Genomic DNA, 15,880 nt, shown 5'->3' with positions numbered 1-15,880 from the left:
AACAATCCCTACACTGTCTAGAAACTGCAGAGCTGTAGCCTACTGAAATCATGAATGATATATTCATATAACATGAATAACTCAGTGTTCATTTATGATTTTTAAACAATCGTGAAAAAAAATGTGTGCCTTAAAAGAGCTAAGACTAGAGGGTTTCATCCTGTAAGCTTTTTTTTTTAATGACTGATAGAAGGTGTATTTTCACCTAAATACCAACTTCTAAATGGTCGTTTGAGTGTAATATTAGATTCAATGACATATATGTACTGTAACTGTGATAATAGAAGTTTGTATAGAATTGATTTATTTATTATTGATCTTTCCATAAGCCATTAAAACTGTTTTATTTTTTTCCAGTGAAGTGTAACAAGATTACAAAACAAATAAATGGGTATGACTAATTGCCTTTTTCCTTGGTCCACTTTTCAGGTGCGTCACTTATGTTCAACCTTTGATTAAATACATTGTTTTTATTTAGTTTTTTCTTGATTTAATATTTATTATTGAGTTTGTGTGTTAGCGTTACTACTATAGTGGTAGTATGTTGCACTGTATGTTTTTCATATGACATCTGCTGTCTGACCTGACTCTTATTTGTCACTGTGAATGGGTGACCGAACTAGTTTCCCCTCTGATGAATAATAAAGTTATCTGACATAATCTAATCACACTTTTAAAGGATAAGTCTGGTGATATTATCTATTTTCTATTTTTCTTATTGTCAACAAAAAACAAAAATAAACTCATCCTACAGTACTAACAGCTATTATATGTGTATTCAGGGCCTGATAGGCTATATCTTATTCCTCTCTACCATTGACCTCCACTGTGGCAGTTAATAAGTAGTATGGTGGTGTTTCATTAATGGATACAAGGTGGAGTTATTGGTGCCATGCTTCAATATGTCGTGCACTTTCTTATGGACAACTTGTGTACCAAGTTTCATTTTATTAAAGACAACAATAGTAGAAATATAATGTTATAATATTACAGTAGCGCCCCCTGTGGGTAGAATTGTAAAAAATGTTAAACACTTGCAGTGCATCAGCTTCACAGCTCTCACATAATTAAAAGAGCACCAGTCAAACCTTTTGTGTGTGTGTGTACAGAACTTTTTCATTATTGTTTTTATATATTTTAATATTATTTCAATCTCTTTTCTGTTTTGATTTATCTTTTCTTTCTGTCTTTGTTGTATGCAGCTGATCCTACTGGTCTTATGCAAAGATCTTCTTCTCATTAGACCAACAGGATCAGGTGTATACAACAACTTCATGCTGAAAGGCTGAGGTCTGGTTTCAACAGAAATGCACTGTAATAAATCTATGAGACTTAGTGTAGAGTACATTCAGTACATTCAGTATCCAGTAAAGTGCATGTATCCCTTATGTATGTGCCAACAATGATTTCTCACAGTTTTATGGGACGCTGCATGGAGAAATGTGTTGTTGTCTTCTTTGAGCTTAAATGCACAAAGAAGTTTCAGGTCCAAAGATTCAACTTTATTTTCTGGAACAAGAAACCATTTCTGATACAAAGCAACATTAAAGCACTGACACAGAAAAACAATTCTGTCTTGTTACATGGCTGATCCTGGATGGATGAAGCACAGTGCAAATATGCTAAGGCACAAGATATCATAAAAGTAAAAGTGCAAAGTAGTAACATTCAATGCTGATGAAGTAAATGCAGTTTAACAAAAACCTCAAATCCCCAGTGAATCTTTCTGCACCTTGCAACCCAGCAGTGCATTTCCAGCTTCCACACACTCTGTCACACATGGTGCTAAAAAAAAAACACAGAAGAAGCCATCGAATGTAGCAGCTGATTATAACCAGTACACACATTTAAAAACATCAGATCAGCACTTATTATTATGATGATTACCTTTCTGTGCACAGAGCCATGATGCAGCCTTCATAGCCAGAAGCTCCCATTCATCCTGAACATCTGACTTGAAACCATGAAGCCAGATCAGAGCCAGAATGGTGGCCCACACTTCCTTGTTCACCTTTATCAGCAAATGAAAGAATAAAAGACAACAGAAAGAAACAAAATCAAGGAAAACAAAGACAGCAAAGCATTTCAAATGAAAATGTGACTGCACAGTTCTTAAAACAGCGGTAACAATATTATATACTAAATAAAATAAGAGCACACTCAAATATGTACAGTACATGTGATTTACTCTCAGATATGGTCAACACCTATCATTAACAGGTGGTTTAAAAACACCACAAGAGGGCACCATACACAATCTCTCAATCTGGTTGTATTTCTTCTGGACTAATTTCTATTGATTGTTTTTATGGAACAATATATCTCGGCATGTCTTTTTATTTATATACATACTGTATAGCCCTGATTTTTGTTTTGGTTTTATTTCATGGTGTATGTAACATTTTTTTATAAAGTGATTCATTAAATCTGTTTTAGAATAAATTCCTTTATTATTTTCTTCAATGACTCACCGCTGAAGGTTTGGGGTTTTCCACCTCCTCGCTGGTCTTTCCCAGTGCAGCAGCCAGAGCTGGTTCAAGCAACCAGCAACCAGACGCCTTCTGGAGGGACACCAACTGCAGCAAAGGGTCTCTGCGAGGCTGCTTGGGCATGGCGACTTCAACCTCATCATCAATAGAGTCTGAGGACAACAAGAAACTGAAAACTCAGAGCTGAAAACAAAATCAGTCATTACAATTCAACCTCTGGGGACCATGAGTGCTAGAGGAGTTATGGGATCACCAAAGTCAGAAGGATTCATTTTTTGGGAATAATAAATACATTTTGTGACAATCCATCTAGTAGATGTTGAGATGTTTGACTGGAAAACTTTGACCTGCTGATGGCACAAGAGGAAAAGTAGAGGGTCATCAAAGTTAAGACATATTTGTGTTTGGTTTCTACTTTTCTAATTTGTGCATTGATTAGAATATCATGCTGGCTTGACTGGTAAAATACATAACTGAGTTGTACAAATACACTGAAGATTATCGCTATAAGCAGCAACACAGTGATCCAGCTCGAGTCTAGATTTTATCACAAGGTGAAAAAGGTGATTCAGAATGTAGATGGTTAAATTTAAAGCACTTAATATTCACATCAAGGGGTTTTTTCTTAATTTAAGTTTTTTAATTCAGATGGCTGTAACAAATATAGCCTTTGATATAAAAGACAATTCTTACATGCATTACTTGGACCAGATTATATGCATCATTGTGGACTTAGCAACATTGTGTTTTGGAGAAAACAGTTTTGTGTGTGACCACCTGCACACGCCTAACTCTTATATGTGAATCATTTAAGCATTTATGCAAAGGATGATTCTCAAGATAAAATATTTTGGGTAGAATATAAGTTTAAGTAATGCAGCTTAGTTGTAGTAACTACTGTGTATAAAAGCATAATGTCTTTCTCACATGTTGTCAAGTTGAGAAAAGTGGAGTTGAGTTATTCATCCTGTTTGACACAGGAGATCTGTGGACTGACAGCTATATGTGACAGTTTTGTAGAGATTTTGAGATATTATTGTTCATGTATTTAAACAGTAGCACAGACAAAATAAATGTCTGTGCCCTCCAGAGATAATAGACCCTTGATGATGATGAGCAAAAGCAGTTTTAGAGATCAATGTCCGCGGGAAAGTAGTCAAATCTAATCGAAATGGGATGTTTTTAAATCTTTACTGAAGCTTATTTTCACAGAGCCTGCTGATAAATTCTGGAGGGTTCTGTTTACACTAAAACATCTGAACATTTTGTCTAGTCTATAAAGTTTGTGCACAGATAAAAAACAGATACCTCTCTCACTTTTGTCACTTTCATCACTTTCATCACCTTCGTCACAGCACTCTTCCAGACTATATCGCTCTGCTTCCCAACTACCATCATCAAAACCTGTTTTCTCAAAAAGAAATGCACTGTTACAATAGCAAAAGTATACTAAAAATATTTAAAACTAATTGAAATGATCAGTGCCTTTAATGTATCACTAAAAGAAATCAATGTAAAGAGAAAAGTAGTAGAGTCAAATCTACATAGGATGGTTTTGAATCTTTTAGTGAACCTTATCCTAACAGCATACTAATAAATACATGAGGAGTTTCTTTAAAAAAATCTAAACATTTAAACAAATCTAAACACAGTAATGCTATTATGTTGTGCATCACTCAAACAAAACCTGCTTTCTCAAAGGAATTGCACTGTTACAGTACAAGTGCAGAAAAATCGTTAAATCAGTGTTTATTCTGCATTAAATGGTACAGTGCACTGACTGATGCTGGATCTTGTTGCCCTGAGCTGATCTGTACCTGACTCTGGTTTGTGTCACCTGTGCATTCAGCAGGAAAACCAAGACCTGACTAGTTCATGTTTAGCATCGGGTATCTGACTTCCTATGATCATGACAAGGTTCAACACTTTCAGACCCATAGATTTGGTAACCCAGAGTAACATCTCACAGATTTACTCTACTGCACCCCAAACACATTGGCAACTGCACCGATCTGCACCGTCTATTGTCAGAACACCAATAAAAACTCACTTTTTTGTAACTCCTTTTAATGTGTGATTAATGTTTTGAGCTACTTTGCGCTCATAGTATTTTGTTTTTTCGGATCCTTTTAACTTATGTAAAGTACCTTTGAGTACCTTGAAAAGAGCTCTATTAACAAAATGTATTATTATTAATATTATCATTATGTTCCCCAGAGAATGAATCTCTAATGAAAATGTTAATGTCACCATTATGTTTAATAGCTTTAATTGTCTGTTTAATTTTACCCAAGATATTAGCTCACTGGTTTGACCAGGCAGTATTTAAAGCCACTGTTTAGTTAATTTGGCCTTTTGTCTGTGTGCTGTGGAACTCCCTCTGTGTTCATGAGTCTCCTTTGTTTTGTATTCATGGCATTTGCACTATGTATTCTGAAACTGAGAAACAGTAAAAAGCAGAGCTCTGAACCAAGTTCCTGGACTTTTGTGTTAATTTCTGGTCCTCCACACCTTACAGAACTGCTTGCCAACATCCTGATCAACAGGGTTTCAGATACTTACCCAATTTTAACCTTTTTTTTGGCATATGCAACTGCATATGCTGCCTATACCCAGGACTGCTAAAGTCTACCAGAGGCAATACAACTCCTACATACAGTAGTTCACAGTAAAAGCTGCAAGAACTTAAAGAGCATTTCTGCAACAAAAAATTATTTTATATTTACTCCGTGTTTCTATCTATATACTGTTTTCGTAGAAATACTCAGATGTGTGTTCATCCCATTCAGCTTTTTACTTACGACTTCCCATGACTGGAGCAGCAAAATCACAACTCTGCGTAGACAAACTCTGTGACACGGCCCTCCCCATCATGACTTTAAGAAGAAAAAAATGGATATGAGGTCAAGAAAAACAAAAAAATATCAACTAATAAAATACTGGTTTCTGAGTTTATTGCAATGATTCACAACAAGTAGTTAAAAGTCTTATGCAAGATATTCAAGATGTTCAAATATTCAAAAGTGCAACTTTTTACAAACACAGACAGGTATGTGAACAGGTAATTACACACAAATACACTGTGATAACAGAGGAAATACTTTTATCTCATAGTATAATAAGAGTGATTAATAGATATGTGCTTACACCATTGTGCTTCTCTATACTATCTCGTTGCCCTAGGCAACTGCATATGTTGCCTATACCCAAGACTGCTAAAGTCTACCAGAGGCAATACAACTCCTACATACAGTAGTTCACAGTAAAAGCTGCAAGAAATTCAAGAGCATTTCTGACACAAAAATGTATTTTGTATTTTTTTATATTCGAATTCAGCTTTTTACTTACAATTTCTCCTGGGTGGAGCAGCCGACTTACTACAGCCCGTCAACACTTAAGATGAAAAAAAATATAAAAGAATATGAGGTCAAGAAAATTTTACATGAGAAAAACAAAAAATATCAGCTAATAAAATACTGGTTTCTGAGTTTATTGCAATGACAACAAGTACTTAAAAGTATTACGCAAGATGTTCAATAGTCAAAAGAGCAACTTATTACAAATACAGACAGGTATGTGAACAGGTAATTACACACAAATACACTGTGATAACAGAGTAAATACTTTTATCTCATAGTATAATAAGAGTGATTAATAGATATGTGCTTACACCATTGTGCTTCTCTATACTATCTCGTTGCCCTAGGCAACTGCATATGTTGCCTACACCCAGGACTGCTAAAGTCTACCAGAGGCAATACAACTCCTACATACAGTAGTTCACAGTAAAAGCTGCAAGAAATTAAAGAGCATTTCTGACACAAAAATGTATTTTGTATTTCTTTATATTCGAATTCAGCTTTTTACTTACAATTTCTCATGGGTGCAGCAGCCAACTTACTACAGCCCGTCAATGCTTAAGATGAAAAAAAATATAAAAGAATATGAGGTCAAGAAAATTTTACATGAGAAAAACAAAAAATATCAGCTAATAAAATACTGGTTTCTGAGTTTATTGCAATGACAACAAGTACTTAAAAGTATTACGCAAGATGTTCAATAGTCAAAAGAGCAACTTATTACAAACACAGACAGGTATGTGAACAGGTAATTACACACAAATACACTGTGATAACAGAGGAAATACTTTTATCTCATAATATAATGAGAGTGATTAGTATATTAGTGATTACATCATTGTGCTTCTCTATACTATCTTGTTGCCCTAAGCAACTGCATATGTTGCCTATACCCAGGACTGCTAAAGTCTACCAGAGGCAATACAACTCCTACATACAGTAGTTCACAGTAAAAACTGCAAGAAATTAAAGAGCATTTCTGCCACAAAAATGTATTTTTGTAAATTTTTTATTCGAATTCAGCTTTTTACTTACAATTTCTCATGGGTGGAGCAGCACACCTCTGAAGTCTTGCAGGCATACTACAGCTCATCATCATCATCACTTAAGATGAAAAAAAAAAATACAAAATATGAGGTCAAGAAAATATTACATGAGAATTACTTCACAAAAAAGTATCAGCTAATAAAATACTGTTTTTTGAGTTTATTGCAATGACTCACAACAAGTAGTTAAAACCATTACATAAAATATTCAAAATGTTCAAATATTCAAAATGTGAAAAAGTGCAACTTATTACAAACACACACAGGTATGTGAACAGATGATCACACACAAATTCACTGTGAGCGCAGATGAAATGCTTTTATCTCATAATATAATAAGAGTGATTAGTAGATTTGTGAATGAAGAATGATGATTTCCATACTGTTAAAGCATTACACCACTATGCTTCTCTACACTATCATCAGTGTTTTTATTAGTTCTTAGAAACACTCACTGGGTGCTGGAACATTTCTGCGCAACAGAGGTCCTTGAATCGCCTTGCTATCACTTTTATTGACAGCAATGAAGGCGGTGAAGGAACTGCTCACTCCTGATTGGACACTGAGCTCCACCACCTTCTGCTTCACTCGTCCATCTTGCTGTCCTCTGCGCTCTCTCTCTTCCATCTCAAGGGAGCGAATCAGAGTCCGAGCACCCAACCTGTGGACTGTTAATCTGTAGACGAGACAGAGGAGTTAAATTTTATTTGTATGAATGATCTATGTCCAGTCAGGACATTTAACAACTTTTCAAAATATGGAAATTAGAGGCAAAACATCATTAATACAATTTTGTTTTTCTAAATACCCACTGTTGGAAGATGTAACACACACACGCACAGGCACGCATACACACACACGCACACACAGTCGTGTTTCCATCACTTCAGGGGACCTGAAACCAGAACCCTAATCTTACCTTGACTTTAAAGCCAGTCTTCACCCTTAAGTGAATGATTTTTGTTAAGCGGAGGTGAGGCCCCACAGCATGAATGTGTAAACAGATTTACGTCCCCACCACATGTGTAATACCAACACACACACACACAGTTTGTCTGTCTCTCTATTTCAAGTACTTGGTCTCTTTTTCTCTTTCTGAACTAGAAAACTGAGTTAAATATAAATGTAAATTTACTTAAATTTATATCAAAAGAAGGCTATTAATGATGCAGCATTAGTCTATGAAATTATTCTTATACAAAACCATCTGACTTTATTCAAACAACCATTATAAACTCAGTATTGTAAAGTCAGTATCTAATTTATAATACTTTTGCTGTCTGACCACTAAACCCTATTTTACCCAGTGTCCTCTGCAGGTTTGAGACTGAAGCGAAGCTGGTTCTGGGATGGATGACCTGTCAGGCTGTACTTCACCGTCACACAGCCCTCTGCTACCTCTGGACTCTAAGAGAGCATTACAGTGATAGAAACCAATCTTCTTATCTTAATTACATACCTGATGAAAAATTCAATCTCCTAAATGTTGACACAGAAGATGCTACATAGTTTACACTTTACACTTTAACACTTTTATTTATGTTTTTAAGAGCAAAAAAATCAGACCAGAGAGGTATTTCACTATGACATGGTGCTGCTCCTACCTGTCCAGTGAGCTGAGCATAAACCAGTGACCTTTGACCCTGGAAAATTGTTGTGATGGGTGGAGAGAGGACAGTGACAGACACTGCCTTTGGTAAATCCCATGTGACTGAGATGTCCACTACAGCTGGCTGCAGAGCAAATCGCAGCGACTGCATCACCTGAAGAATAAAAAATGTTTATTCATTATTTATTTTTAATTATGTCTTTTGTCTAGACACATTTTTTAATAATAAATGGTCATGTCTTACTTTTGGTTGCATCCTGTCAGTTCCTGTGATGAACTGAGCGTGACCTCCTCCTTCCTTGGCCAACCCATTGATAAGAGCAGAGCTGGCTCCTTCCCCGATCCCAAAAGAGAAACACCTGCAATGAAGTACTTTTGTTTTTAACACACAGAATTCAGACATTGAACATATTCTGGGAATTGTGTAGGTGATTTTTGTATTTTGTGTTATTGTGCTTTCACCTGTGGGAGCCTGAGTTGTCCCTCACCAGATTTATAACTTCTTTGGTGTTCCCCACCTCGCCGTCAGTAAAGACAAACAGCTGGGAGGAAGTGTTTACATATCACTGTTAGTTACATAACATCATACATGTGCTATGAGTCATCCACAAAATATTGAGAGCAGTGTCAGGTTGCTGTTAACACAAGTAGATAAAACAGTGATGTATATAGAACAACATAGGTGTGTTAAATATGAGCCTCTACTAAACTGGTTTGAACTTGGAAAGGACAGAAAAGTAGGAACTATTGAGTAGATCAATCAAGCCATTGTTTATAGATTGTACAGGATATGTTATCCTTTGCTTGCTTGCTCTGACTACACCAGCAGTCAAACACTTCATGTGCTCCATTAAAACACAGGAACCAGTGAATTTTCAGCGAGTAAATAACAGAAACAAGAAGCAGTTTTAATAAAAAATGTCAGCAAGCATCAGTGAGTGAAATGAACACAGCTGAACTGTCACATCTGCTTCAGCGACATTTTCCAGATGTATCACACCTGTAGCTTTCCAAATCCTGTCCAAACCTTCTTGCCACAACAGATCCACACTAACATTTCTGTCCACAGACATCATCAGGAAACTGTACAAACTACACCAGACTACACACAGGGAAGAGCTGTGATGTAGGTTAAATCTCTTAATGCAGAGCTATTCAGCTGTCACATGTCCCAACTTACTCACTTCAATGTAGACTTAACAATTTAGACTTACTAATGGTTAAATATGCACTGTATGCTGTATTATGTAGGAATAAGTAAACAAAAATTAAATTTAAAACAATGGATCAGACTGAGTGGCAGATACTACTAATTAAAGACTTTGTTGTGGATCCGGGGTAAAAAGGTGATTGGGACATTGTAAGGGCTTTATTTTGATGGAACAAGCACAGTGAACAGAAAAACATTTGGGTTACAGTGCAAGACTTGTTTCTAAGCACACATGCTATTTTTGTCCATGTGGTCCAGGCCATTGAGACCAGAAAAGTGACGGAAAATGGGTGGATGAAGGGGTACCAGTAGGAGCGTGTTAAATTAATTGTCTATTTACATTTTTTAGTATTATTCCATAAATGATGTGTATTTCCATCAAGAATTTAGCTTTCTGTTATTGACACTTACTTTTATATATACTAAATTACCAGGTGACAACAGCACAGACGTGGTACTGACACATCTACTGTCCCCTGTGCATAATGTGTGCGTGTGTGTTTGTGTGTGTATTACTTGTCTTGGTTGACTGGGAATGCAGGGCTGGCTGTAAATGTGTTTGAGGGGCTCCAGGATCTCTGTTCCTCCCAGATCAGCGTCCATCTTCTCAACTTTCTTCAGAGCCTCTTCCATAGTCTTCTCACTGTACTCCACACTCTTACTGCCATCAGAAACACACAAATGGGGGAGGTTGGATGGTTGTGTAGCACTACCAACTTCCACAATTCAATTTGAAATTCATATCATGTCTTTTTTATAGCATAACTGCAGTCTTTCCCTAAACTTCCACATGTCTTAACTGTATTGTTGCTGCCATGACCACATTTTGCAAGACCAATTGATTTTGGAATGTTACTATGTCAAAATTTCACTTTGCAGACACTTTTATATAAAGCGACGTATACATGAGAGTTAATACATGAGAGATAATGACATTTTTTTTCAGTCCCTCAGGTGCGGAGGTGTTTGCGAAAGAGCTGGTTCTTTAACTTTTTCTTAAAGATCGAGAGGGACTCTGCGGATTGAATGGAGTTTGGTAACTTGTTCAACCACTGGGGAACTACAGAAGAGAAGAATCTGGCTAGCGACTTTGGACCCTGTTGGGAGTGAATGTTAAAAAACTTTGAGATTAAACATAATTTGGGGTTTTGCTGAATCACTCAATATCAAAGATCTGTCTGCTGACAGCACTGACATACAGACACACATGTGCAAACAGTGATATCAAAGACTGAAACACATTTTTGTGGACTGAGTCAAATGAGGCAGTGATTTACGGGAAGATGTGTTGATAACTGGACCCGAAACTGTAGATGTTGAAGTAGCAGCCCATTGGTAAACTCTTCAGCAGGAGCAGTAGAGTATCCTTGGAGAAAGAGAGAAAAGAGAGTGAAGGCCACTGTGTGAGAGGAACACTATGAATGATTTTATGACAAAGTTAACACATAATGAATACCCTGGCACTGCCAATGCGAGTCTCTTGCTGGTTGCTGTTATCCATAGGACAATCCATACTTCCAGATCGATCGATCAAGAACACAAACTCTCCACATGACACGACTGAAGACATCACAGCCTGGGGGAACTCAGGGTACAGGCTCAGCATCACCACTGGATCACCCATCAGAGTGCCTGAAACACAGGAAAGAGACACAAAAATGACCAGAAATCTGCTTTTTATCATTTATTAAAACACATGTAACTCATCAGTTTGAGGATGAGGATAATTAACTTTTTATTTACAGAGTAACAACTTCTCTAATTGTCACTCACCAGGCTTGGCAGAGGCCTGTCCTGCTTCCACCACAGCAGTGGGCTGGTGGGCGTCTTTGTAATAAATCAACAGTTCAACATCCCTGTCAAACTTGTGTCCTGCAGCCAACTTGACCTGCAGTTCACAAAACACACTCATAAACATAAATAGAGAGATGTCTTGTTCTCAGTAATGAGGAGCAATCACACACAGCAGACACGTTAGCACTCTACATACCGTGGCCTGAGTTTGCTCTGTGTTGAGGTACTGGAGAGGGTCCAGGGAACACTTAGACTCTACTTTAGAGATTGGACGAGGAGAAGACACCCGGGCAGAGAAAGACAGACTGTAGGGCACCAGAGAGGCTGGAACAGATGTCACCTGGACGCTGCCACCTTCACTACCTGTGAACAACATGAAACAGGTTTAAAATGTTGTGATCAAAGACATTAAAACCACTTATGTAGCTGAAAACCTTCAGTCCAGATGAGGTTCTGGCTGACCAGGAAAATAGGGGAAACAAATCCTCAACCTAAATATTCTGCTTTAAGTAAAAATATACTACTAAAAAAACTACTAGGTACTCTGAAGGAATACTCATCACTTTTCTGCTGCTTATCAGCAGCCACTGTGACCTACTGTTCTCAAAACACAGTGACACAGTGGTGGAAAGTTAAGCAAAGTAGCCCAAGCACCCTGTGATCATCATTCCCTCTTGAAGGGTTCTGAGGCATTCTCAGATTAGATGGGTTACATAGTCCAGCATACTCTGTGTCTACACCATGGGTTTCCTCCCAATTGCAAGTGCGCAAGTGGGGTATCCTAATCGCATGCCTGAACTAACTCAAACACTGAATTCAAACTGCAGTCTTTCCAGATGTCTGAGCTCCTCACCCTCTCTATGGGGACTAGTGTTAGCCACCCAACAAGGGAAAAGCTCATTTCAGTCTCTTGAATCCACTCCTGGAGCCAGGCCTGGGAGGGCAGCTCAAGGGCGAATGACAAACCAAAGACAAAGGGCAAGATGAAAAACAAATTGACTATAAAACTGAATTTGACTCAACACTACCTTGTTAGGGTGGTAAGACAGAAAACGAAACACCTCCCACACTTGGCCGCCAGTGAGGAGAACAATCATGCTGTCAGTCTGAACACAGTTTAAACACAGTGTATTTTAGTAAGACACACTGAATATTAACATAACTTTTGTTTGTTTATAAGACAACTCCACAGCCCCCTGTAGGTGTTTGTATAAAAAAAGAATAAGAGCGTTTCTCAAATGTCAATATTGATTTCAGCCTCAAATTCACAGATTGTTTGGGATCTACTCGTCACCACAGTTGGCAGAGGTTGGAAGACATAAAAGGAGTTTTGAGGTGATGTACTCTATCGATGCACAACAGGTTTTGGCTTCCCCCATTGTATGTGGGTGCACTTGGCACCAGGTGCATCACTGTTGCCTGTTGTTGACTCTTTGTGTCAGGTGTGATGTGCACTAAGCAGAAAGTGTTGGCTGGTTTTCCTACCCTGAGGTTGGTAGCGAGGGTTGAGCACAGCAGGCAGACAAAACCTCAGCCCGTCATCAGCCTGCACAGCCAGCTCAGTGACGTACTCCAGCCTGATGGAGGCGCTCTCTCCTGGAGGCAGACTGCCCACACTCAGAGAGAATATATCTGGGCTCTGATCACTCTCTTCCAATAGGAAGGCCTGCTGACCGGAGCTCAATGCATCATCATACTCCTCATGAGCCTGCAGTACAGATGACACATGTGAGTAATGGTTGGTGTGTTTACTGTCTTTTCAGATTCATTATAGTGAGTATGTCTTTACTGTCCAGCTCACCTTCTGTTTCTCCTTCACCTCAGCTACAATCTGTGTTTGTCCAATCTTAGCACTGAAATGACAGACAGCAGCATCTCCAGGCAGAGGGAAGACAAAAACAGCCTCCAGTGGTTTGTCCTCCTTGTTCTCATAGAGCAGAGTGGAGACCACTGTAGCCACATGGTCCCTCACCTCCAGCTCCACTTCAATGCTCTTCAGAGGAACTGATGAGAAACAGAGAGAAACAACACAAACACTGTGTGACAACTGTTGTCTTTTCTGTGGGTGAAGATATGATTTCTGATTGTAATTAAGGTTTTTTTCTGTACTGAATTGTTACATTTTTAGCTACACAACAGTTGTACTTTCTTGTTATCCAAGCTGATAGTTAAAATCAGTTTGTGCAGGAAACCATTATGTATCTAAAAGCCTTTACAGCCAACATTTGAAGCTTACATGAGAACAAAAAAAGGTTTTGTTGCAAATCATATGTTTCTGTGTTGGTGTTTTCTAACAGCTCTGTACCTGGTTCCTTCTTGGCAGTTAGCAGACCACAGTGGTTCATCTTTGCACCTGTGCAACAATTAACAAAGACATATAAAGACGTAATTCTGCCGTGATCAAGAATGACATTACTGTACATCATAGACATTGATCAAAAATTAAAATAAAAGACGGATTTCCTGTTTCTTTTTTTTTTTTTTTTAAATCACATAAATGTCACAAAAATCATTTTCTAATTATAATTACAACCAATTACTATTGATTTCCGAATGAATGGGTATTTGGCGCTATTTTTGGCATTAAAAAATACTCTTTTGGCCTGATGGAAACGTTAAAAGGTGAAAAGAGGAGAGGAGAGTATGACCACTGACTGAATGTGACAATATTAACAATAATATACTATTGATGATGCATTATTATGTGTTAAATGCTATTTTTTTCTTTTTTTCGTTCAGAGAAAAGCAAAACATTACGACATAATTGCGACGTCTCCATATGCCCTTAATACGCTGTAGTCATGCTGTATCAGTACATAAATAAATCTGCCAACACTCCCGATGTTTGCGGGTGTCTCCCTTTTTTGAACCCTTTCTCTCGCTGTGATCCTGATCGTTAATTACTCCCGTTAATCTCCCGATTTCATAGTTTTTCCTTTTCCTTATCACAACCTGTTTTTGGTACTTTACAGCGTGTGTGCGCAGCTGCTCTCTGCGCAGGTAACTTAGTCCTTCATACTATCACCTGTGAGTCACTACCTGCAGGTAGCGCTGTGAGAGAGGACTGAGGTACTGGTTTGTCATATTGGCTTTATACTCGCGAAGGTTAATAATAAATGATTAATTCAATACAATATTTCACTAAAATTCTTGTGACAATTACACCACTATATACCACAAATATTATACCAGTTGTATAAAGGTTTTTCAGCTGTCTCATGATTCAGTCTGCTAAAGTGCGTCATCTGTAACTACGTAAATAAACAGAGGAAATGCCTACCTTTGAGGATGAATGTTTCTGATGAATTTACTACGTATTTACTGGAGTTCCTTCCAGTAAATACGTGGAGTCACACTTGTAAACTGTGCTCAAACCAGGAAGTTTATATACAGATACAGTCACGCCTCCGATTGTACGCTCGATTTTCATATAAAAGAGCGCCGGGTGGGTGGAGCTTGAGCTTGGCATGTGAATTCCCAAAGATTTATGCTCGAAAACAAAACAAATGTCTGACTCTTGTTGTTATTCAGTAATGCTTCTGAGTGCTGAAAGATCTTTGGGGACAAGTGTTATTTTGTATTTAGGTTGCAGCTGCTTCAAAGGAAATGATAGATAGCTCCAAAAATAAAACTCACTTCACCTGGTAAGAATGTGAACAAAGAAAGTTTTACAGCCCACACAAAAATGCCTGACAGTTGTTGGCAGGTCTCTATTCTTCCTTTCTTCCTCTTCGCAAACACACACGTTGACACACCAGCACTCTTTAATCACAGTATAATTTCCCTGAGAAGATGTGTTACATATGTATATGTGTGCGCTGGCGTGTGTGTGTGTGTGTGTGTGTGTGTGTGTGTGTGTGTGTATTTTAATATATTTTAAAAATATATTTATATTGTTTTATTATTTATTGCATATTTTATTTAATTTTGACAAAGTTGGCTGCTTTTTAATACAGAAAGACTGCATACATACATTATTATCTACATACTTTCTGCAGCAACATAACACACTATTTTTCGTGATATTTTATCATAAAAGCAGGTGATTTTAAGTCACACTTAAGTTTATTCTATCTGAGACACAAACTCTATTATACATTAATGGGTACCACTTTTTATTATCCACTCTTTATAAGATATTTATAAACATTAATTGATTAAATTAATAATCTAAAAATGCTTTGTAGATCATTTATATGGCATTAATAAGAATAACATTTGGGTTTCCAGGTTGTGGGAAATCCCCCTCCAGCAGCAAACTTGTTTTTATCTTTTTAGCTGTTTAGTTCATCATGAAGATGGACTGTTGGATGACTTACTTTCTGGAAAAAGGCTGCAGGGCATCAGGACCTACATCCATTTAAACACAGATT

At 37.6% G+C, this 15,880-nt stretch overlaps 1 protein-coding gene and 1 long non-coding RNA gene across 6 annotated transcripts; one reads left to right on the top strand and one right to left on the bottom strand.

Moving 5' to 3' along the window:
• Positions 1-966: 966 nt before the first annotated feature.
• Positions 967-13,939, bottom strand: LOC137185800 (von Willebrand factor A domain-containing protein 5A-like). Of its 5 annotated transcripts, none has more exons than XM_067594180.1 (21): positions 13,813-13,939; positions 13,309-13,511; positions 12,993-13,215; positions 11,704-11,870; positions 11,487-11,601; positions 11,170-11,345; positions 10,991-11,079; positions 10,230-10,374; positions 8,966-9,045; positions 8,748-8,862; positions 8,499-8,657; positions 8,198-8,301; positions 7,350-7,570; positions 6,884-6,952; positions 6,361-6,405; positions 5,838-5,882; positions 5,291-5,365; positions 3,798-3,893; positions 2,472-2,641; positions 1,888-2,011; positions 967-1,785 (listed from the first exon to the last, which is right to left on the bottom strand). In XM_067594180.1, the coding sequence occupies exons 1-21, from the start codon at positions 13,937-13,939 to the stop codon at positions 1,706-1,708; spliced, it is 2,628 nt and encodes an 875-aa protein (XP_067450281.1). In that variant the 3' UTR covers positions 967-1,705. The 5 variants fall into 5 exon arrangements, with proteins under 5 accessions (XP_067450281.1, XP_067450282.1, XP_067450283.1 ...); XM_067594181.1 differs by having other exon boundaries at positions 3,807-3,893; XM_067594182.1 differs by lacking the exon at positions 3,798-3,893.
• Positions 13,147-13,983, top strand: LOC137185805 (uncharacterized). The gene is made up of 3 exons (XR_010928916.1): positions 13,147-13,235; positions 13,359-13,568; positions 13,805-13,983. It is a non-coding gene; the product is annotated as an uncharacterized lncRNA (long non-coding RNA).
• Positions 13,984-15,880: the final 1,897 nt, after the last annotated feature.

This window comes from Thunnus thynnus, chromosome 7 (genome assembly GCF_963924715.1).
Source record: "Thunnus thynnus chromosome 7, fThuThy2.1, whole genome shotgun sequence".
Lineage (NCBI taxonomy): Eukaryota > Metazoa > Chordata > Actinopteri > Scombriformes > Scombridae > Thunnus > Thunnus thynnus.
Note: the sequence above shows the minus strand (reverse complement) of the source record. Positions and strands in the feature narration are given on the sequence as shown.